Source organism: Triturus cristatus, chromosome 3_2 (assembly GCF_964204655.1).
Source record: "Triturus cristatus chromosome 3_2, aTriCri1.1, whole genome shotgun sequence".
NCBI classification, from domain to species: Eukaryota; Metazoa; Chordata; class Amphibia; order Caudata; family Salamandridae; genus Triturus; species Triturus cristatus.
Window position 1 is genome coordinate 850343709 of NC_140584.1, and position 25450 is coordinate 850369158.

The 25450-nt window shown below is 49.2% G+C and overlaps 1 protein-coding gene across 1 annotated transcript in view; it reads right to left on the reverse strand.

The window, feature by feature from the left end:
- BLTP2 (bridge-like lipid transfer protein family member 2) overlaps nucleotides 1–25450 on the reverse strand; it is an 800213-nt gene that overhangs the window by 197428 nt on the left and 577335 nt on the right. The window contains exon 29 of the mRNA XM_085649125.1: nucleotides 18177–18298. Coding sequence (XP_085505251.1) covers nucleotides 18177–18298 — 122 coding nt within the window. The remainder of the gene's footprint in view (nucleotides 1–18176; nucleotides 18299–25450) is intronic.

Below are 25450 nucleotides of genomic sequence, written 5' to 3' on the forward strand. Positions count from 1 at the left end.
AACCTGAGGTGGTGAATCCGTTGCAGGTTCTGCTTGCTTCTACGGATGGAAGGCACTTGGTCTCTCAGCTATACCGCAGTATTCAAGAGTGTGGTGGGAATGAAGTCTGTAAAGCGCTTAGATGTTGGATTGTTGAGTTGGGTAGGGACATCACGGAGGCACAGTGGGCGTATTGTTGTGAGCTCACTTCTCAGATCTCCTCCAGCTGCAGATTGCGTATTATTCATTATAAGTTTCTGCAGCGTTGGTACTACACTCCTGTTAGAAAGTTTCGATTTCGGTTGTTGGATACTGACCGATGTGAAAGGTGCCACTCGGAAGGGGCTGATTTTCTACATCTGGCTTGGATGTGTCCAGGGGTGGCTGACTACTGGTCGCAGGTCCATACTGCGCTTACAGCTATGGTGGGGGCTGTGGTTGAACTGGACCCGCTCATGATGCTGCTGGGCCATACAGCGTCGGTACCTAAGGTGCACCGTAAATTTGTTAGCATTGTACTGTTGCTTGCGAAACGGCGTGTTGCATGTAGGTGGGGTAGGGGTCGAGCACCAAAATTCAAGGAGTGGTTAGAGGATGTTTTGTACTGCCAGGACCAGAACGCGATCTATGCCGAAACGCAACCATTGAAGAGCAGGGCTAAAGACATATGGGATCCGTTTAGAGCATATCTGGCGGCGCAGACCAGCTGCGCTGAAGGGGAGAGTCAGGAACCGGCGAGTGTAGTGCTGACTGGTATGGCATCCGACTAGCAGGTGCTCATTGCGGCTTGGGAGTGGTGGAGAAGTGACGAGTGGGGACCTGCTTCGCAGGGTGCTATGTTTGCATGCCTGGAATGATCGGGACTCGTATGACCTCTGGTAGGCTGATGTGCTCCTGTTCTTTTGTACCCCATATTTGGTGATAGCAGTTGGCACATGGACCGAATGGGCCTAATGGACACACACTCATCTCACGGCCCGGGATTGCAATGCATTACACATGTCTGACATTCAGAAAGGTATATATAGGCGTGCCGCCGGACCTTCGGGTTGTCGGCTGATTGGCTGTGTACAAGGTGGTTTGATATTTCGATACAAGGTCTACTATAGCCGGCCCGTGAGGTTGTAGGCGAGAGGATGTATGGTTGTGGAATGCTGAAATAAAGGTTTTTGAACTTAAAAAAAAAAAAAAAAAAAAACTACACTGGATCATAAATCGGCATGATTACTCCTAGGCCTGCTAAGCCTAATAACCTAGTGCATGGCATGAAGCATTGTTCATTAGCATTGTTTTCCTTCACAGGGAGTGGGTAGCCAGCGTAGCGTCACCACCCCCCAAGTGTATTCACACCTCAGTGTTTGAGTGTTTAAACATGTTTCAAAACAAGCAATGTTGTTGGGAATGGGATTTGCCCGTAGTAACGGAAATGGGTGGGTGCTTTCAGTTTGGGATTGTTTTACAGTCAATTGTTATCCAGAATGTTGTTGGTACCGCACAGATGCTTTTAGAAATGCCCATCTTATATTCCCTAGCACAGCGATGATGGTACATGACAGGGTCCACCGCTTCACAGATGTTACACTAGTGACCTTGAACATACGCATGCTGAACAACCAGCGCAAGGGCAAGCAGGTAATGCGCTATCTACAGAGGAACCAAGCAGACATTGCCTTTTTACAAGGAACACATCTGTCCCCCACATCACCCAACACCTTTGCTGCTGCATGGGGTCCCCATCTGTACTTTGCGGGTTACAGCATGTACGCCAGTGGGGGTCTCTATACTTTTTCATAAGCATGTACCTTTCCAGATGTCAGCGGTTCGGGCGGACGTGGACGGTCGCTACCTGCTGGTGAAGGGTTGTTTATTAGGGTACACCATACTTCTAGTTAATGTATACGCCCCAAACAGTGACAGTCCGGAGTTTTACCTGGACCTACTGGTCCAAATTGACTGAATGGAGGCAGACCATGTCTGCATGGGGGTGACCTTAACCTACTGCTTGATCCCTAATACGACAGTACAGTGAGTACTCCTGACACCAAAATAAGATCCAGATACGCACTAGCATAACTAAGGGGAACATATCAATTTACAGATGCTTGGTGCCACCAGCATCCCATGCAGGCAGTCTATACACATTATTCAGCGCAACATGATGCATGGACTCGCTTGAATTACTGGCTCCTCACACCCAGCCTGACACAGTGGATTGACTTCATACAACACCTGCAGCACACCCTGTCCGATCATTCACCGGTGATTTTGCGGTTCCATATGCCCAGGGCGGGTGGGGTGGAGCGGCAGTAGAGATTTACTGTGACGGCCCTCAGTGATGATCTATTCCGATCCAAACTATGATCGGCAACATTGAGATTAACAAAGGGACAGTGAAATCCTGGGCTACATTGTGGGAGGCCATTAAGGCCTACAAAAGAGGGGTCTGTATATCTAAACATGCAGGAATCCTTAAAGACCTATGTTGCACGCTATTCCAATGAGAAAAACTATTATTGGAGGCAGACCAGGCCCATACATCGCAAGACCAGGCCGTGCCACTGGCAGATTTTTATGAAGCGGCGTAGTGCATTATTGTGAAAGTACGCTGTGGCAAGACAATACAGGGAGGGGGAGAGGCTGGTACGCACACTACTGCAACTGCTGCAACCACCTAGGAGCCAGTCTTACATATCGGCTCTCCAGCATCCAGCCGGCACCTACATTTCTGACACTTTCGGCATTCAAGACGAAGTACTTACCTATTACGCCGACTTGTACACGTCAAGGGTCGTGGCAGATGTATCAGACAGCAGCCGTTATTGAGATGAGGTGGCCATGGTTTGGCTCAAGCTCGGCACATCAACAATTCCTCGGAGAACCCTTTACAGAGGAGTAAATAATCCAGGCAACAGCACCAGGTCTTGACGGACTCTCGGGTTGCTTTTACAAAGCGTATAAGAACCTACTCGCCCCATATCTCTTAGAGCTCTATCAGGATGCAATGGAGGACGGCATCCTTCCACCTACTCTTCGTGAAGCAGTGATAATATTGCCCTGCAAACCTGGAAAAGACCTGTTGCAATGAGAGTGCTCTCAGTGCTAAACTTCGTCAATAAAATCTTTTTTTTTGTAAATCTTTTTTGTTAAGAAAACAACATACAAACACACAATAATGTGGTGCTAAAATCAACGTTCACAAATGATCATAATCAGGTAATACAATCAAATAGAAAATTATTACAGGGTCAGTGGTGGAATCATCTTTTTCGTAGCTTCCCTTGTGTTCACACATCACACATCTATGCTATCCAACAGTGCTGAGGGGGAATCGGCAAAAGGGGTACAGAGGAAGCCCCTACTTTTATTCCTGGGGCGCCAAATTCTCGTCCATTTATACGGGCAGCCCCATCTTTCATGAATAACTCTCTCTGCCTGCATACACCACTCCATATCGGACTCCCACTCAGTGTGTCGTAGTGGAACTCCTCCCTTCCATGTTCTTGCTATGTTGCGTTTTGCAACCATACAGCCCAAAGAGACCCACAACTTCCCTGTTCAGGACAGATCTGTGGGCTCCCAGATGTTTAAAAGGCAGAGTCGAGGGGATACATCAATAGGTACCTTATTTATCCGGGACATATCTGATATAATCTTCTCCCAGTACCCCCTAAGAATCGGGCACTCCCACCATTGACGTATGTAAGTACTAACGTGACCGCATCCTCGAGGGCAAGTCGGAGATTCTAGGAGCCCCATCCTGACCAACGACGAACTGGGATAGTAGACTCGGTGAAGTAATTTAAGTTGAATAAGTTTAAAGCGGGAACAGATTGGCACCTCGCGAGGGCCTCCCGCTAGTCGTCATCTATATCCCATATGTCGGCCGCCCATTTTAAGCGAGTTCTCTCCTGGGTATCTGGCATGTTATTCAGGATTTTACGATAGGTTATTGAGATGGCCTTCTCCTGGAGATAGTCGTCCAAAATCTATCCTCTAGGGACATCTCTGCTCAGAGCGTTGTGGGGCTGGAGATAACGAAAGTACTCCCGTTCCTGTAACTGGTAGTCCCTCTGGAAATCTGTGATTAGAGTCACCCCACCCGTCTTCCACATATCTCCGACCTTTGAAAGGCCGATCAGGTCCCCTTTGTCGAACCCTGGTTGCTTGGACAACATCCCTAATCGGCAAGAGTCAAGAAGCGGAGTAACCTGCATGATCTTAACTCTCCAACCAAGAGCCGTTGTTGCCCTGTGCCATAAGGCAACCGTGGTGGAGGTAGGAGTGATCTGGGCTTGTGTTTCGTATCACCATAGAGTGCCCTGAGATAGGTGCCCGGAAGCTTGTTGTGCCTATCCATCCTATAGGCAAGGTCTGTGATAGGTCGGTGCGTCCAGTGGTTCAGTACCACTAGTTGGGAAGCCCAATAATAGGATTCAATGGCGGGTAAGGCAATGCCGCCATCATACCAGCTTTTTATAAGCTTAGTAAGGGCAATACGGGGAGCAAAGTATTGGAAATAGCGAGGGGGAACCAAGTGTGGCGTATTCTGTAGGACATATATATTTTATAAAGGGTAGCTTTTCCTAACAGCGTGAGAGGCAATGTTTTCCAGTGCTGCACATCCACCTGAAGGCGGCCCAATGGGGCAACAGATTCCTCTCGTGAAAAACAGCGGGGTCATGTGTAATATATATTCCTAAATATTGTAAGCCATCTGTAACTATCTTGGCTTCACAACCACTGGGGAGCAACGGGGGGTCCCCACTCAATACATATATCAAGGATTTATCCCAGTTAAAAATGTAACCAGAGTACTTTTGAAAAAGGGTAAAAATATGCAATACCCTATGAATGGAGAAGTAAGGTTTAGCTAGATAAAGCAAAATATCATCGGCGTAGAGGGAGATCTTATCCCTCCAGTCTACTGACCAATTAAGAGCCCTTATAAGGGGATCCCCCTTATCCAGATAGCCAGTGGCTCAAGGGCTAAAGCGAAAAGCAGTGGTGACAGGGGGCAACCCTGCCGCGTGCTTTTTCCTAATATAAAGGTTGCTGACTGGCCACCATTTACTGCGACCTGAGCAAGGGGCTCTGAGTAGAGAAGGCGCACCCAAGACAGAAATCGAGGACCAAACCCATATCTTTCGAGTGCGCCAGACATATAGGGCCATTCGATCATATCAAACGCCATTTTGGCATCAAGTGACATAATTACCTGTTTAGCGGAGGCCACCCCAGAAGCGATGGAGAGTCAACGCGGTGTTCCTAGCAGGCATGAAGCCGGATTGATCCGGATGTATCAACTTATGAAGATAAGGCAAGAGGTGTCGAGACAGGAGTTTAGCTAAAATTTTGACCTCCTGACCCAGGAGGGAAATGGGTCTTTATGAACTACATGGATCCCGGGGTTTGCCCTTCTTATATATGACCGCAATAGTCACAAAGCACTGTGTCTCAGGTAGTACACCTTTTGTGACGCACTCTTCGTACAATCGCATGAGGAATGGGGCAATCGTGGAAGCGTTGACCTTGTAAAGTTCAATAGGAAGGCCACTTGGGCCCATGGCTTTGCCGGACTGCAAAGCGCCAATCGCTTTCGATATCTCCTCCCCTGTTAGGGCGGCATCAAGATCCTTGACATCCTGTGGCTCCAAAACAGGTAGGGGTAGAATAGCTAGTAGTCCGACACCTTCACCTGAGTGGATGAAGTCGTAGTAGTATAAAGCCGCCCAAAGTAAGCGGAAAACACCCTTGCAATCCTGTCTTTGTCATGTATTGCAGTCCCCTCATGGTGTGTGATTTGAGCTACCCATATTTTGGCCATCTCCCTCCTATCAAGCTATGCTAAGAATATACTAGCCTTGTCACCTATGTCATACACCCTATGTTACGTGACTCGATTATTGGCACTCGCAGTCTCCTCTGCCATATCCCTATACTCTTTTTGCTTAATAGCCAGTTTGTGCGCTGTGTCCGATGTGCCCAAGGACCACAAGTCACTCTCAAGGTGGGTGATCTTTCTCCACCTCTTCCATTTGCTTACGTTTTTCGTTTTTTATGGCCTGCTATCGCTGCAACCCCACCACCCCGCATCACAGTCTTATATGCCTCCCAAAGTATTACGTCGGGGTCAACCTCATTTTCATCAAAGTAATTCTTGGTGGCCCCCGCCAGTTTATCTCCAACGGCCGGCACCTTGAGGTACCCGGGATTGAGCCTCATGTCTCGACGAGAGGGAGGGGACACCCCCACATAGTACGCCAAAATCGGGGAATGATCGGAGATTCCCCTGGGAAGAAAGGAGATATCGCCAAACATGGGCAATTGGGAGGACTTACCAAAGAAATAATCTATACGTGAGAGACTACCATGCACCCCTGAGTGAAATGTATAACGTTTGGTCGTGGGGTTACAGGTCCTCCAAACATTTATCAGTCCTAGCGCCCCCAGAAAATCTGCCAATACTTTTCCTGATGGCTCCTCACATTTTGTATGCAAACGATCAATATCACCATTTAAAGCTGTATTGCAGTCGCCCCCGACCAATATGTCTACCTCGGGTAGATTCAATATATGCGGGCCCAAGTCGTGCAGTGTGGGAGAGTGAAGTCTGGGGGGCATGTACAGGGACGTCACATTACGGGATCAGCCCTCCCACTGCCCGGTGACCGTTACAAACCTACCCAGTGGATCCCGCGTGATTTTTGTGATAAGGAAAGGGAGGGAGGGAGTTACATACCAGGATACCCACACCTCTGGATCCCATAGTGTAGCCGGCGTGAGCCACCAATTTATAACCCCACCTATTAAGTGCACAATAGGTAACTCCCTGGATATGCGTTTCTTGGAGTACTACAAGGTCAGGGGCATGTCGCTTAAAAAATTGCAGTACTATACACCTTTTGATATGATCACCTAAACCATTCACATTCCAGGAGATTAGTTTAAAGCGGCTCAACGGCGGAGCTGTACCGTAATTAGCACTCATGCATGCAGGGGGCAAGAGGTCCCTTTTCACGAGGGGCTACAAGGACAGATAACAGCGGCCATCACTTTTACCCCAGTGTATGTTAGAACTTGAGACCATGTACGTGTGTGCAACAGGAAACTAACAATTGTATTGTTGATGACCCGAAATACGTTAAAGAAAGCACCATCCAGTTGACTGCATCGCACATACTTAAAATAACAAAAACAAACCCCAATAAAACACCCCAGAACCCCCCCAACCTGCCTCACTGCAACGTGGACCTAAAACTGCCTACCCCCCAATTTTGCAGAGTGCCTGTGAACCCAAAACAAACTTACTGAGTAAGGGAGAACGCTACAAAGCCAAGCCACCCAAGAACAGGAACACCTTCCCTTGTGATAACTAGCTTAGTAGCCCATTATATTGATAACAGTGCGCCCCTTCTACCAAGGAGTCAGTATAGCCACAGTTGGCAATCCTGTTGGGATCGAGCCCCAAAAATGTACGAATTTAGTGCAGGTGGTTGCACAATTTGTACAATGTCTATAGGTTACATCAAGAGACACAAATCCCAAATCATACATCATACAGTATAGTCACCCTTCCAACAAAAAGTAGAATGCATCTTCTCCTCATTTACCCCAGCTCAGAAGGGCGAAGGAACACACCCACCAGAAATAACCCAGTTTGAACCAAACCCTGGGCCAGTCTTTGATAATTTTACACCGCTAGGAATAGCAGAAACCACTAAACTCTTGAACTCCACGCGATCAGGATCCCCTACAGACCCATGCCCGGTTTTGGTTGTGAAATCCATTTAGAAAGTCATTGGATTTGTTTAAAGCCCCCTGATTAATAACATATTCGCCACCGGGATTTTTCCTAAGGCCTGGAAGAAGGCCTCTATCCTCCCTCTACTAAAAAAAAAACAACTCTGGATCCCACAGACCCTAGCAGTTATCGGCCAATTTCGTGGCTTCCACTCCCTGCAAAAATCACAGAAAAGGCTATGAACACCCAGCTTAGCACTTTTTTTCAAACCAACAATATATTTGACCCATCTCAATATGATTTCAGAACAGAAGATAGTACGGAATTGACCCTAATCAAAACTATAGAAGAAGTAAGGGAGGCATTGTATTGTGGAGGGAAGGCTATACGGATTATGTTAGATCTGTCAGCAGCCTTTGACACGGTCCATAGCGAGGTTCTGATGGGCTGTCTGTCTGATGTAGGGGTACAAAGTGTTGCCTGGAAACTCCTGCAATCCTTTCTATCTGAAAGAACACAAACAGTCGACTTGGATAATAATAAATCCAAGCTGTTCTACCTTCCTTGTGGGGTCCCCCAGGGGTCCTCATTGAAACCAACACTTTTTAATGTTTACGTGATATCCTTGGCTGGCCTGATAAGATCCTTCGGTTTCCAATTGACCTCGTATGCGGACGACACTCAAATAGTGTTATCCCTTAAAGATGGAGAAAATAAAGAAATGGGAGTACGCTTTCATGATTGCATGAAGGCCATAGCAGGATGGATGTCGACTAATTGTTTAAAATTAAATTCCAGCAAAACCAAGGTTATTGTATTTGGAAACAATCCTCATTTATGGACACCTGACTGGTGGCCAGTAGACTTGGGTAATTGCCCCACCCCTACCCTGAAAGCAAAAAATGTAGGGGTAACAGTAGATAACAGACTCACGTTTAGTGACCATATTTGCTCCGTGGTGTCTGCATGTTTCCTGATACTGAGAATTTAAAGGAAAATAAAATCTTATCCCTCAGAAGGAAAGCTCAGGACGGTGGTCACGGTACTTATTAAGGCACGACTGGACTACTGCAACAGCCTCTATCTGAATGCCCAAAAACAGCACATCAACAGGCTTCAGATAGCTCAAAACGCAGCAGCTAGGCTGTTGTCAGGTACATCCAAATTTGTCTTTGTGAAAAAATAATCAATTCAGCTACACTGGCTTCCTGTGAAGCAAAGGGTACGTTTTAAGGCCCTCTGCACAACCTTCAAAGCCTTTAAAGGAAAAGGCCCTGACCATTTGAGGCAGAGGTTCAAATGGTATGTCCCCGGCAGGACTCTTCGATCCACAGGAGCAAAAAACACCCAAATCCCTACATTTAAAAAAACCAGTTGGGAAGGTAGGAATTTCATTACATGCACATCCAAGGCTTGGAATGACCTGCCATTCCACCTGAGGAATGCTGCAGACCTCCTCTCCTTTAGAAAGGGACTGAAGACTTGGCTGTTTACTCATTGACCTTCTCTCCGCTAACCTACAGGCAATGCATAGCTCCAGGACACCTTAGGGTAACCGCTGCGCTCTATAAATCCAATTAACATAACATAACCCTCGCCCCAATGAAGCCAATCCGCTGAACAAAGGAAAAATGATGAGTCACAGCCACAGAACCCTGCCATCAGTTATCTGTCGTCTTCACCTCGATCGGCCCTTTCAAGACGGATGCCTTGCCGCTGCTGTCGGTTGGAGGGGGAACGTTCTCCATTGCCAGAGGAGCGCCAGCCCTCCAGCCACTTCTATGCCTCCTCCGGGGTCTGAAAAAAACATGATTTCCCCTCCGCCTGTACTCGCAGTTTAGCCGGGAAGAGCATAGCATATTTTAGGTTTTGGCTCCGAAGGGCCCGTTTAACTTCCAAGAAGGTTCTGCGTTTTTGTTGTACCTTATAGGTAAAATCAGGAAAAAATTTAATGGTAGAGCTTTCAAATTTGAGCGTTGGAGCCGTCCTCGCCGTCTGTAGGATAATGACCCTATCATGAAAATAAAAAATCCTTGCCAAAATGGGTCGTGGAGGGGTGCCTGGTTTCAGGGAGGGGGCAGGCACTCTGTGAGCAAGCTCCACCGAAAAGAATTGTGAGGGGGTGAGGGGGGCCGGGGCTGCAAGTGATTTTGAATTAAGTCCTCCACAAAGAGGTCAGCGGTTTGCCCCTCCGCTCTTTCAGGTACCCCCAAAATTTGCATGTTATTTCTGCGTGCGCGAACTTCATAGTCTTCCAGTTTTGCCTCGCGGTCCAATGTTTGAGCCAGCAAGCGCTTCACTGACGTTTCAAGAGACTTTGTAGAGGCCTGGAGTGTGGTAACAGGGTCCTCAGTCGCCTTAACTTTATCTCCCATGTTGCAGTGGTCTGCACGGATAAGGGTAACTTCGGTCGTGACTGTGTAGATCTTGTGTTCCAGCGAAGTTCGGACTCCCTGGATTGCCTCCATTACATACGCTAACGTCGGAGCCCCCTCTGCGCTGTGCTGCTTCGCCTCAGGGTCGCCGTGCTTTTCCTCGTAGGCGTCCGACATGCTATGCGTGAATTTCGTCAATTTTAATTGATGGGTCTGGCGGGAGCCTTTAGCAGTGGCCATTGTATCAAGGTAACCGGTGCAGACCTCAGATAGAGAAAGTGGTGGGAACAAGGCGACCAGAACTGCCGTCACCCAACATCTGGATAAAGGTGCGGTGGGTTGCACCATGCTCCCAAGTGCTGGATTTCCTGCGCTTCAAAAGGGGCCCCCAAAGACGCCAATGCTTACACCGTTCACTGCACAGGTGGGTCGGCCCTGTCCGAAAGGGAGTAGCTGCACCCCCAGAGCATGGTTCTGCAGAGACATGGGGCCAATACAGGACGTGGTGCAGTCAAATTATGCAATACCCCTCCTCATAGGGGTGTCCAGCAGTAGCCATGAGATGCGGGGGCCCCCTGGCAGGGATTCCTTGGTGCACACCCTCCAGATTACAGTGGGACAACGGGGGCTCACCACAGTCCGCTCTGCACGATGGGGAGGGGGTGCAGTAACACGGTGTAATGCTGCCGAGCAGGCAATGGGCGACGGATCACACAAGCGCAAAGAACCACCCAGACAACACCTCAAGCGGTGGGGAATAGGAAGGTCCCTCGCCTCCCCACTTACCGCTGTAATGCAGATGTCAGGTCCGTAGCAGAGTGACCCAAGGAAGCCGCGCGCACCGGAGCCCACCCGGCGCAGCACAGCGATCGCTGTCCACGTGGGGCTCGCCAGGAGCTGAGAATGCGAAACAGGTAGTATCTGGCAAGGGGGCGGACAGCTGTGTCCGGTTTGTGGAGTAAACAGCTCGTCACCAAGGCCTACGGGCCTGCTCCACCGAGCTCCGGAGTGTCGTAGGACACCGCCAGGTTGCGCCACGGCCAAGACCCCCCTCCTCTTGGCCAGGCGTTACGGAGCTGATTTCTCCGGCTCAGGTTGTCGGATCCTTCAGTCTGCGGGATCGGGTGACTCCTGGCTACATGTGGCCTCAAATCGTCAATTCGTGTGGGCTCACCGGATAAAAGTAACAGATGTTGGGAAGTTAAGATCTAGGTGGCGAGCGGAGCTCTAAGGGAGTGCGGCCATCTTGGGTGTTGGCTAGCCAAGCCCCCCCTAGACAATACATTCTTGGCCAAAATGCTAGCTACCGGGATTTCTCTCTTACTAGACCAGATAATATCTCCAGCCCAATCCGGATTAGTCCAGCATAAATCCACTGCCATGAACCTGCGTACACTCCTTGTGGTCCTCCATAGAATTTCACACACCGTCGCAGCTGGAGCTGGATAATGAAAAAGCATTTGATTAGTTGGAGTGACCGTTCCTGCAGGCCGAGCTGTGCAGAATGGGGATACGCTAGGATTCACTGCCCTTATTAACATATTATACATGAAGCCCACAGCGCACATTCACTTACATGGAACGCTGACATCTTCTTTCTTTCCTACGTGGGGAACACTGCAGGAATGCCCGCTATCTCCTCTATTGTTTGCAATAGCGTTGGACACCGTGGTGCTTCACTTACAGGAGAGACACCTTCACAGAGGTCTGCAGTTCAAAACTGGCCCGCTCCTAATCACACTTTATGCGGATGACATTATTCTCTACATACGGCACCCGAACGAGAATCTAGGCCCGCGCTGAGAGAAATAATCCGATATGGTGCTTTGTCTGGGCTGCATATACGCTGGGACAAATCTGAGATTTTTCCTCTGACATCTGTGAGAAAGTGGCTCTGTATATACTGTTCCCTAATAGGTACAGGGTGTACAGAGTCCACAGTCCCCCAGAGGCTGATAGAGGTCAAAGTTAGGTATGACCTTACTCTCAAAAGTGGTAGCTTGGTCGAGCAGTAAGGCAGTACCAGGGGACAGTGTAAAGCATTTATTGTACACACTCAGTCAGCAAATGGTTTCACACACTCAATAACTGAACTCTAGGCCAATGATTTGTATATAGAAAATATATGCTTGTTTTATTTTTAGAACCACAAAGGGGGTAAAAATATACTTTCTCAGAATGAGAGGTTGAATATAAATACTTTTGTTTTAAGCAATAAATTTGTGTAAACAGTCACAGTTGGTTGCAATAAACAATCCTATTTCCTAAACATAACAATGCATTGAGCTCAATGGTAAATTCAGGTTATTTGTAATAAATTACTTTTCAGATTACTTTTGGAATTCCAGGTCTGGCTCTTAGAACCAGCCTGGGGTCAGTATGCAGAATCAAGTGATGAAAGTCAACTTAATAACTAATGATTTTTAAATAATATTTAGCTATTTCAAAAGTTAGCACTTAGAAAATATTTCACAGAAAGCATTCAATGGATCTCTATGGCAAGAAATTCAAATTGCAGGTAGAGTACTTTGTCGTTACTTTAGTAATCCAGGACTGGGTGCCTAGACCCAGGACTGGGGTCCTTATCAAAAGCAGGTAAGTAATTTCGTTTGCAGAAATGGTACGATTTTAAAAGAATATTTCAAATTTGCAAAAGTAGACACTTAGAAGAAATTTCACAGAAAAGCAGACAATGGCTTCCTATGGGAGAAAAATGAGTTAGAGGTAAGTATAGTTGTGAACACTTTTCAGAGTCAGGGCTGGGCACCAAGATCCAGCACTGGGAGCTCACCTAGGAGCAGGTGAGTAAATTCGTTTTTGTCACTTGGCTGATTTTTGGTGAATTTTTGCAGTTTTGAAAAGTTCACACTTAGAAGATTTTTGAAGAAAAAGCCAGTCAATGTTACCCTATGAGGAAAATGAAGTTAGCGGTTTAAGGGTAAGTACTCGACTGGTAGTGTTGAAATTCCGGGCATGGACTCAGGGGTCCCCCAGTGTCAGGTAGGTACAGTTGGTTCACCCTCAGCGGTTTCAGGACGGCCGGGTGCAGAGAGAGTTGGGCCCAATGTTATCCTATGAGGGATAGGGGGGCCTTGGTTGGTGGCTGCTGTCTAGCAAGCCACGCGGCTGTGGGAGCTGGGCTCCTGGTCACTTACTCAGGGCAAGTGGGGAAGTAGGTTAGTGTAGAGAGGGCACTGCCAGGGCCACTCGGGCGGCTGGGTGCAGGGTGCTTTTGAGCCTTAGGGCGCTCAATGGAAATCAATGGGAATGTTCCGGTTTGGAAAGAGGCTGCAGGCTCGGGGACGAGGATGTTTCAGGTGCCACCACCACTTCGAGAGGTAAGTTGGGTAGTTGTAGGTTAGGTGGGTACCCCGGGATTGGGCACAGGGGGTCGCAGGGCGCCGGGTGCAGGGGTGCCTTTTGACGTCGGGAATCTTACCCTCTGGTTGATCGCGGCTGGGGTGGCACTTGGTTCTGAGGCTGCAGGCTTCTTCCGGGATGTCGAGGGGGGTCCTTGGGTGCCGGACTCTGGGTCACAGTCGCCGTGGGGTCGTCCTCTGGGTCTTTGTCCACTCCGGCACTGGCCAGGCTTGGCTGGTGCAGAGTGTGTTGGGTCCGCGGTCCCGGGCTGGTGCCAGGGATAGCAAATAGGTTTCTTGAGTAGAGCCTCTACTCGTGGGAGTCCCAGGGGCTTAGAGCTAAAAGGTAGCCAGGTCCTCCGGGGTTGGTGAGGTTGCTGGCCACGAGGGATGCCGCGCTGGTGCAGGTTCGAGAATCGACAGGCCGGTAGGGCTGGGGCCAAAGCAGTTGGTGTCTTCTTCTCTTTTTAGCAGCTGCAGGGCAGGTCTTTGTTCTTCTTGCTCTTCTTGTCGTTTTCTATCTGGAATCTAAGGAAGGAGGTTCAGGGTGCCCCTAAATACTAGATTTAGGGGCGTTACAGGTAGGTGAAGGCCAGGGACCAATGGGTCCTTGTCCTGGGGTGGGTACACCCCCTATCCTGCCTCTCTCCTGTGGGAGGGGGGCAGTAGCCTAATCCTGATAGGGTAGGGCCTCCCATCTTCAAGATGGCGAGAGCCCGGAGATGTGCTTCACCTCGCCTCCCCCACCTGAGGGGTGGGGTGGGCAGGCTGGCACATCCCCTGTCCTTGTATGGGGTTTCCGGCCAAGCTTCCCGCCAGAGTGGGGGGTTGCAGTGGCCTGGGGAAACTCCAAATGGCGGCATGCCTTTGAAGCTTCCCTTTGCTCATCCTGGGGGAGGAGATTTCTCACCTCTCCCAGGATGTGCATTGTTGCAGGCCCGGGAGAGCAGGGGCTCTCCCACCCAGGGGTCCAGCAACGTGTCTGCTGTGTGGCAGCCTGGGCAGCCTCAGAGCAGACGTGGATTGTAAGTTAGCTGTAAGGGGGCATCTTCTAAGATGCCCTCTGGGGTGCTTAGTACATTAAATCCTACACTGGCATCAGTGTGGGTTCAATGTGCTGAGAAGTTTGATACCAAACTTCCCAGGCTTCAGTGTTGCCAATATGGTGCTGTGGAGCTCGTGTTTGACAAGCTCTCAGCACCATGTATTCTTAAATGACAGCACTGCACTTACAGTGCCCAGGAATGGACCCGGGTACTGTAGGGGCACAGGGCTCCTGCTCCTGTGCCCACACCATAGGCGTAATGCACCCAGCTAGAGGGGTGGCTGACATATGCCTTGGCAGTGTAGGTGATGGGCATGGTACACAGTGATGTGTGCCATGTCGACTCTTTGTTTTGTCCTGCACCCAGACACTCAGCCTGCAAGGGCAGTGTGTGTGTGTAAGGGCCTCTGAGGGTGGCACAATGAGTGCTGCAGCCCTTAGAGGCCTTCCCTGGTCACAAGGCCCTGGGTACCTAGGGTACCATTTACTAGGGGCTGACATGTGGCTAGGGTTTGCCAATTGGGAGTTTGTGTGGTTTAAGGAAGGAACATAGGCCCTGGGCACCTGATTGGCAGGAACCCAGGGTACACTCAATCGAAGTACATTCAGCAATTTAGCAAAAAGTGGGGGCATACCATGCAAGAAAGATGGCACTTTCTCACAACATCGCCCTCCTGTAGCATGGATACTGAATTCCCACTAGTGTGGTGTGAAGACTGTCAACTATCTGGGGATATTTTTCCATGGCGAATTGGACCAAATAAAATGGCTCAACTGTGGGCCAGTGCTGGAAAAACTATCTGTTCCGATCGAGCGTTAGTTGAGGCTGTCCCTGACTAAGGTAGGCTGCATAGCTATTGTTAAAATGGAGGTGCGGCCCCAATTCTTGTACTTGTTCCACAATATCCCGATCCCATCGACTAACGTGTGTTTTTTACAACGCTTCATACACTGTTATTATGATTTATATGGGGTGGAAAACAACCAAGGATCAGCTAGGACGCTTTGACTCTACCGTATGAGCTCGGAGGCTTTGGACTCCCAAATTTCCACATATACTATCTGATAGCCCAGTGTAGTTTCGCTCGACATTGCTACCAACCAGACGCCAGGTTACCGCACGCCAAACCGAAGGCAGATCTCAAGCACCCCATCCCGCTCGGTGCATTGTTGCCGGCGGGACTGCCACGTGACCCGCACGACATCCAGACGGTTTCCATGATAAGCTGGGCCTGGAAAAGACTGATTCGGGCTACAAGGGGCCACTTATCGTACTCATCTGATCCCCCCTTAGCTGCGAATACTTTACTACCCATCACGCAGGAAGCCCTTTTAAGGCACACCCTATCCAGGTACTCCTTGAACACCATTGGAGAGCTGTTCCCTGATGGGCATGCATTTTCCTGGACAGAGGATTCCCTCTTTCAGGACTCTCCCCAGATCCTTAGCTACCCCCTTGAACCGGATGACTTTTCACCTTTGACACTACTTATCACGGATACGTGGTAATCACCTGATATCCAAGCTACAAATCGTGCATAGCACTGCTCCCTGCCCAGGATGGAGGGGTTCACGCCGCATGGGAACGGGGCCTCGGTCACCCATTGACTGACTTTTAATGGCACCACTGCTGTATGCAGACACACCTGGTATCACTTAATCACCCTTATTAGCTGCTACACTTTAAGTTTCTATGGCAGACATAAGTTACACCAGACAAGGTGCACCGGATGGACCCCTACCGTACCCATACATGTCCCAAATGTCACTCACTGTCTGCTGATTTCGCCCATATGACACGGACCACTGAGAAATTGGCTAAGTACTGGAGGACCATATTTGTGGAATTGTCACACATGACTCAACTAGCACTCACACCTGCTCCACTGCAGGCATGTCCCAAAAACATTGCGCCACTTCCTGGCCATAGTGCTCATGCTTGCTGAAAGGGAAGTGGCCAGACACTGGGGGAGCAGGTACCCACCGGGGCAAAAGACATGGCTTAACAGCCTAGTACATTGCAACACAAATAGCAAACTCAACGCACATTTCCAGCCACCAACATCTAGGCCACGAGACGCTCATACCTACTTGAACTAAAGGAACCAACTGACTCACAACTTGAACAATAATGTATGATCGCGGAGTCCAATACGGACATAGCACACACTGCCGAGTAGAAAGCAACCCCGTTCGGCCTTAGGGGATTTGGTCTCTCACGCTATATACCAGAACCTGTTGAGGCTGTTAAGGTACCACTGTATGTAAATGTGGATGGAATTCAACGACCACCATGTGACAAATGTATGATGATACATGTATGGTACCTTATTTACTAAAATGAAAAATAAGGTTAAAAAAAAAAAGGTAATCACTAAATCCAGATTTGGATGGCCAGTCAGACAAGCTGGAGCTGTACCTGGGGCTTTGTACTTTTTCTCCAGACTCGATATTACAGCTGGAACAGTAGTAGGTGTCTGCATTACATTTAGCCCTTCCGGCCAGACAAAATCCAGGATTGTTGGATTTTATAGACTTTCATGGCTGTTCCTTAAAATCATAAAGGAAGCATTGATGTTCCATTTATGTCAATGACAGGTTGAAGTTCTTGGCAGCCCTTTCCATTAAGGAATGGCTACAGGAGACATCATCAGATGAATCCAGAGGATTTGGCAGGTTATTTATTACCTTCACTTAGAATGATGTAATCATCTCTGTCATTAATACAACCATCAACTGATGGTTGTGAAAGAAAGGAACTGACGTCAGCGCACAGGAGTGGTGTCTATATGGCCCCCACATATTATTTCTGTAGCACAACAATATCAGTGCGGAGCCGCATAGTGTCATCCACTGGTGTGCAGATGTACTGTTGAAAAAGTCTCAATCTGAATGCAAGCATAAGCACTTAAAGACCAGACTGATTAAGTCTGCCAATACTTGTTTCAAAGTAGAAATATTATTTGGGTACATTTAATTTGGAAAACAGTCACCAATCTTGCTTCTATTCTTCAGCATGTATTAGCATATAATAATAGAGCATTCTGCTATCAGTATAAATAGCCCCAAATTCTTCTATTTTTGCAAACAAATGTATGTTTTTATATTGGACTCAATGTCATTAATTTATTGTGGTTTCTTAGAGCACTTGCCATAATAGTAAAGGCTTTGCATTAATGAACCATAAATATACAATTCTGACCATCTTACACATATGGATATTTATCCTGCCAGTAGACAATCCTCTTTCCCTGTGATACTGTAAACTGTCAGTCGAAGGATTTGGGTTGAAGACGGTTGGGCTTACTTGTCAAATTGACAAAGTAGACATGAAAACTTGGTGTCCTTGAACTAAAACAATATGCCCTGTGCATTGTGCAATAGGAATTACATTTTCCATATCATGTGGGAACCAGTGTGTGTTTAAGGGAATGAAACTCTTAGAACACATGCACCCAGTGACCCAACCCTTATCTGTTGTTTTAGAAGCTATGTTGAGCTGCCGTACCCCGAGACTCAACCCATTCCATTAATCTAAAGAAAATAGGGACAGGACGTACCAGTGTGTCGTATGCCATAGTACTTGTGCAGCATGAAGTGAAAATTGCTAGATTCAAAGCACCATGTACTGAAGCAGAAAGCAGTATGAAATATACATTTCCATGCTTTCCATTTACCTTGCGTTTGGGCTCCACATGCAACAGTAGGTTGTTCACAATATCCAGGATCATGGCGTACTGAGCGGGGTTTGTAGAAATCTCCAGGTCATGGTGAATAAGTGTGAAAGTGTCAGCAGCACCTGTGAAATAAGATTGTGCTCTTATGAATTTGTTTTATTATTTTTTTATTAGCATTTTCAACAATTTACATAACAATACAACCAACAAAATAAAACAGGCCAGTCATTGTTACATCGTGGTAGCATCTGTGATATGTCAGATGATGGATATTAATGCACATAGGTAATGGTTGGGCCCGTGAGCTCTGCTTCGAGGTACACGCACCTTAAAATATCCTCTTCGGGTTCGGGGATGTTCAACTATCATCTACATGTATGCATACATTAAAGCAGTTATATATCGTTACGAGTCCCAATTCGGCCACAGTTGCCTACTTTCAGCATTGAGGGTAAACAACTCCAGCCCACCTTCCAAATAGCCACCACGTATCAACATTTTATAGCCCGGAGTTTACATGCCCACGACACCGTCCAGTATAGCCTCCTTCCGCCTCTCCCGAGCCCACTGCACAAAGGGTTCCCAAATGTCATGAGGACGGGAGGTCGGAGGCATCAATTCCCAGAACGTAGTTAGCTGTGAGTGTCCATAGACCACATCCGCCAACCAACCCTGTACCGAAGGTACCCCACTCCTACCCCAGCACTTCGCCACCTGTCTTTTAGCGAAAAAGAAAAGCAGAGCATGCAATTTACGCAATTTAGGCGGGGTATCCTTAACATACCCCAGGATACCCAGCTCCGGGGATGGGGCGTCAGTCCGTCCCACAATCTTATTAGTCAATAAAAAAATCCGTGACCAGAAGTCTCCAAGTTTCGGGCAGGCCCATGCCATATGCAAAAAACGAAGCGGGCGAGTGTCTGCATCGCCAACAGCCAGCATCCTCTCTAAGCCCCATCTTATGCAGACTAATCGGTGTCCTATAAAGTCTGTGCAAATATTTTAAATGTATTAGTCTCAATCCATAATTTGGAGAGAGGTCCGTCAGCTGTCCACAACAAAAAACCCACTGTTCCTCCGTCAGCGGGGGATGAAGCTCCTCATTCTAGTGCTGAAGCGACTGGGGTTGAACCACCGGCGCTGTGTTCTGCATTTGTCTATATATCCTGGTGACTAACCTACGCAGGGATGAGGAGCTCACAACGTTCTCCAGTGCTGGAAAGGTCGGAGGAGCCAGCGGAAATGCCCCGCTAAGCGCACGGCAAGTTGCCTGTAGTTTATGATACAAAAACAGTTCTGAAAAGGATACTTTCTGCCCCTCTTCCGCCACCGGAGGGGGCATAAATCGGGTGTCCGGAAACAAGTCAGCAAACGTGCGGAGGCGCATCTTCCGCACCAGAGACCCACCCACTTCTCCTGCAATACATGGCAGTATCGGATTCTGTGTCAGCGACATAGATGGAGCAAACAGAATCGGTACTCCCGCCCTCTTGCGCAATTCCTCCCAGACCTATCGCAGCAGCTCGGCAGAATCTACGTCTCCCCTTGGACGTCGCACCCTTCCACAAATGGCAACATTCAACGGGACTGGCACCATACTATCTTGCTCTACAGCCACATGAGGCTGAAAGGGAGTGGGGTGGATCCAAAAGTGTAGAAATTGAGCTTGTTCACATAGTGCGTATAGGCGCATATCAGGAGCACCCAGTCCACCCTGCTTCAGTGGTAAAGTTAGCATGTCCCAGGATGCCCGTGCTTGGCCGCCGGCCCACGCCAACTCAATCAACTGAGAGCGTAGCGTTGCGAAAAAATGTGGCGTGAGTGGGATTGGAATGTTTGTGAATAAATATAAAACGGTTGGCAGTACGACCATTTTAATCAAAGCGATCCTACCCGTAAGTGACAGAGGCAGTCTCGCCCATATCTTCACCTTCACCTCCAGCCAAACGACCGCTCGTCCATAGTTCAAATTCCAAATATCCCGAGGGTGACGGCACAGCCAAATTCCCAGATATTTAACCGCCTCCGCCTCCCACCTCAGGGGGTACTCAGAGGGGACCCGTGGGGTACTGTCCGTCAAAGGAAATATCACCGACTTTGACCAGTTGACGGAGATCCCCGCCAACCCCTCAAATCGTATAAAGTTGCGCAGCACTGGGTCTAGGTTTTCCTCCGGGTTCAGGAGGAAGAGCGTCACATCGTCCGCATATAGCGATATTAACAAGCTTCTGGATCTGAATCCTACACCCCGCGCTGTGTGGTGCTGCCTAACACGAGCAGCCAGTGGCTCCATAGCTATTGCGAATAGCAGCAGGGAGAGGGGGCACCCCTGTCGCGTACCACGCGAGATAGGAAATGGCTCGGAAATCATTCCATTTACCCTGACCCGGGCACTCGGCATAGTGTATAACAGACGGATTTTTTTAATAAGGAGCGGGCTAAATCCTTTTCGATCCAGTATAGTAAATAAGTATGGCCATTCAAGAGTGTCAAAGGCCTTAATGGCGTCAAGAAATACTACCGCTGCGTGTACTTCTGGGTGCAAATAATGCAAGGTGGAGAAGATCGTGCGTAGATTGTGCGACGTTGATTGCCCCGGAATAAACGCCGATTGATCAGGAAGTGCTATCAGGGGCAGCATAGGCTGTACTCTATTAGCTATTAGTTTGGCCAAAATTTTCACATCAAAATTTATTAGTGAGAGAGGTCTATACGAGTCAATTTCCATCGCTGGCTTGTCAGGCTTCAACCATGTAATTATCAATGCCTCACGCATTGTTGCAGGCAACCTTCCCACCTCTAGGGCATCCTCATAGACCGCCAGCAGTTTGGGAGCTAGTTCCTCAGCATACGTCTTGTAGAAGGCTGTGGTCAGACCATCTGGGCCAGGGGCTTTATCCAGTGGCAGACTCTTGATTACTTGGGCAACATCCCCCGCATCTATCGGAAGGTCCATATATTCCCTATGGGAGTTATTAAACCAAACCAGAGCGATGGAATCCAAAAAATCCTCCATCCCTTCCGGGCATTTATCTTGAGTGGCCGTATAGAGGCCGGAATAGAAATCCGAAAAGGCACTTGGAGTTTCACTTTGGCCTCTGACCGTTTCGCCCGATTTAGTGTGTAGTTCATGAATGTACGTCTCTGATCTGGGCGGTCGTATCATAGTAGCCAGCGTACGACCCGGCCTATCTCCCTCCCCATACCGTCTAGCCTCCGCATACTTGCCCAAAAATTTCACCTCTCGGTACGCTTCTTCGGCATTATCCAATAGCTTAGCTTTCAGCAAGCCAGCAGTGTCTGAGTTGCCTGTCTCACAGAACTGATTTTCAAATGCTTTTATGCTAGCTTCTAGTGTTGTGAGTGTACCCCGTATAGCCTTTAGCACTCTCGCTTGGCGGGCTATGCATTGGCCCCTAATGACCACTTTAAATGCCTCCCAAAGGGAGGATTCAGTAGTCACCGACCCAGTATTCAATGCAAAATAGTCGATAATATCATTCCTGATCTCCTCTTTAAAAACCTCATCCAATAGGGCGTGGGGTGGGAGGCGTCACGAAAAGGCGCGTCGAGGCAAATCCGGGATCGACAAATGTAACATGCTAGGGGCATGATCTGACAAGGAACGGGGCTTTTGCCTCACGTCCCTAGTCCACATGGCAACATCCCGGGATACCAAACAATAGGCCAAACGGGACCAAGCATTTCGGTGCTCCGAGATACAGGTACCCTCCCTCACCGCAACATGCCTGCTTCGCCATATATCAACCAATCCTCCATCTGATATAATTGCTTTCAGGGCCGCGCCAGCCATTGGATGTAAGGCTCTAGCAGCCCCGCGCCTGTCAGCCGTGTCGTCAAGGACAGCATTGAAGTCGCCCCCCCCAGATTATGGTACCGCAGCCCATCGCCCTAGTCATTGCCCAGACCTTGTGGAAGAACTCAGGAGATTCATCATACGGGCCGTATACAGCCACAAGGACCACAGATACTCCACACAAAATCCCTGGAGCCAAAACAAACCGTCCCTCCAGGTCCCTCTGTATCAACCCTTCATCCAGTCCAACCCTCGTCTAATCAACACAGCCACTCCCCTAGCATATTTAGAGTATATGGCAGAGTAAACATGACCCCATCTATTATGTCTAAGGCGTGGAGATGAGGCGGTGTTCAAATGTGTTCCCTGCAGGAGGCATATATCAATCTTGTGACGAGTTAAATAAGCTTGCATCAGTCTGGACTTTCTACCATCATTCAGTCCCCGAACATTCCAGGTTAAACAGTTTAGGACATTAGCGGAGCTGCGTGTGTCACCTGCATTTAACATCTACCTAGTGATAGAACCAACAAAGCCCACATGACACAAATCAGGTTGTAGATTACCCACCCCTAAACAGAACATATACAGCAAGAAAAAGAGGGAGCCTTCCCGCGGGGGCGTACCTGTGCTGGCGACTACCCCATATAAAACAGGGTGGCCTGCAGAGGGCTCAACCCACCCAAGACCACATGAATAAGAAAAAATTAGTCACAACGTAGTGGTAACACATGAAGGAGATATGTACATCCACAACAATAAAGTACAGCTTCAGTGTAAAGCACCATGACATAGCTAGTGGACAGTCTATACAGTATCCCCAGTCAATCATTGTCAATTAGCTGGCCGCCGGCTGCCTCCGCACCCTCTGCATGCTTCTTGGGTTTTCTGCCTCCGACATGCTTGGCAAATTTTAACGCTGATTTGGCGTCCGCGAAGAAATGAGTGGTGCCATCAAAAGACACCTTGAGCTTAGCCGGGTATAACAAAGAGTATGGGATCTGTGCCTGCAGAAGCATTCGCTTAGCTGGGAGGAACTCTTTTTGCCGCCTGCACCGCAAGGGTGAAATCCGGAAAAAACGAAATGTTGTTTCCCTTGTGCGTGATGGTACCCTTCTCTCTAGCTAACCGCAGGATCAGATCCCTGTCCTGGTAGCACAGAATTCTGGCAATATTAGGCCTGGGTGGCGCCCCGACCGGTGGTTTCTGGCCCAGCGATCTGTGAGCTCTCTCCACCACAAAGACTTTTGAAAGGTGCGGGTCAAAGAGCTCATGTAACAGTTCCGTGACGTAGGTTTCCATTCTGGATATGGCAGTCGTCTCCGGAATTCCCGTTACGCGGATGTTGTTGCGTCGCGATCTTGCCTCCAAATCGCCATTTTTAGCTCTTATGACTCCTAGAAGTTTATCCATATGTAATAATTGTTCCTTGGTTTCCACCTGGAATTCATGGAACTCTGTGGAACGTTTTTCAAGTGCGTCTAGGCGTGTCTCGTGCGTGGCCAACTGCGACGTGAGCGTATCCAATTTAGTGTCAATGTTGCGGAGGCTAGATCTCATTTCCAGCATAAGGGTCCTCAAATCTTCCCCCCTGTCCTCTGCATTGGCTTCGCGTTGACTCTCGGCAGGGGTCTCGGGATCTGAATCAGTATGTCGTGTGGCACGTTTGTGGTCGAAAGTCAGTTTTGATTGCTTGGCGTCCTGTTTCCCCATTGTGGCAACGATGTTGGTCGCAACACACAAAAGGAAGGAGGGCCTCTAGCTTACCACCTCCCAGTAGGCACGGGGGGCGAAACTCGATCCAGCCACCTCCTCTACACAGTCATACCTTCTCTCCTCTGCCTCCACGTGCGTGGCCGCAGTCCACCACCAGCGCTCCGTGAGGTATATAGATCAGGGCTCTTGGGCGGAATGCCAACCACCGCAGCTACACCTTCAACGCACAGCCGCGCACCAGAGGGAGGGGCGCGAGGGAGCCGGATCATACACAGATCAACTCAAAGTTTCCAGGTCGCACCACCTCCACCCTCTCCCAAGGTGCGTCCTCCGTTGCGAGCCTGGTCAGTCCACAGCTAAGGCAGCCACCGACAGCTTCTTTTCATATGTGCCCCGGTAGCTTCTCAAAACATTCCGTATGAGGACCCTCCACTGCGCCACAAAAACAGCCAACTGTAGCGGCTTCGGTCTCCAGCCTCCCCCAGGCACTGCACATCCAGTGACACTTCCAATAAATGAAATAACACTGGTCATTTACAGCACATCCATCTGTAGTCTCATGAGGGGTAATCAGGCAGCCACTTGGCCCTGCGCAGCTCCAACAGCCAGGGCATGTAGGGCGAGCGTTCACAATTTTCTCCCCCCACATCTAGGGGGAGTCAGGGGGCATAGGAGACTGTCCAGGCCTCAGCGTTCCCAGGAGGGGAGGGCGCGTGCCAACACTCGCCCCCCCAGCTCCACACAAGAGACTTCAGATCCTCACCCCTCGGAGTTGTGCCATGCAACCTCCTCACTGCAGCCGGATCAGCCTGTAGTACCTCCACCACCTCCACGCAAGATGACGGTCCCCTCCACACCCGTCACAGGCACCGATCAACCAGGGCTCCACACAGCGGCAGTCCTAGCCCGGCTCAGGAAGCGCCTACAACCCCTCACGCAGCGGCGCCGACAAACCTGAGCCGGCGATCGACACTCGGCTTCCGCGCCGCCTATGGAGGACACAGCGCATTTCCGAGTCTGCATCACATCAGCACCCGTCTCGTAAAGGTCGGATACGACGGCCTTCACCGCACAGGCTCCACTACAGGTCTGCGATCCGGGCCACCGCAACCGAGCCTCACCAACGCGCCAGTCTATTCACATCCTCCCGCCCGGCTCGGTCACAGCGGCGGAGGAGGCCCCTCCTCCTCGATCTGAGGCCCTGAACAACGCAGCATCCACGGGCTCAAGTTGAGTTCCCCGCTCCAGCACTCCGAGGCAGTCCGCGGCCTCCTCCCGGCTCCGGGGTGATCCGGAGTACAGCGCAGCCCCCGGGTCGGTGACTCTTCGGATTTTCGCCCACTAGCACACCACGTCCTCCGACATCCTTGCCTCGGGTCTGGGCGAGTCCGAGCCACTCCGAAGTGCAGGATAACTGTAGAATATTGTTCCGGCCGGCGGAGCACACTTAGATAGCGGCCATTCCGCTGCTCAGCAGGCCACGGCCCCGCTCTATGAAATTTTTAATGACACAGTCACAATACCAATATCCAGCACTGGCTAATTCTTTACTGGATAAAGCATTGAACAACTATATGGCATTCAACATATTTCTTTCACGTTCCCAGATATTAAGTGATTGTTCCCTCACTGAAATCATGTTTATAGCCGGCCCCTCATTGATGTCCCTTGTTCATCTCAAGCCTTTTCTCAAAATTCCTGGTGTTCCTGTCCCGACCTTTCCCCTCACTAACAATCCTTG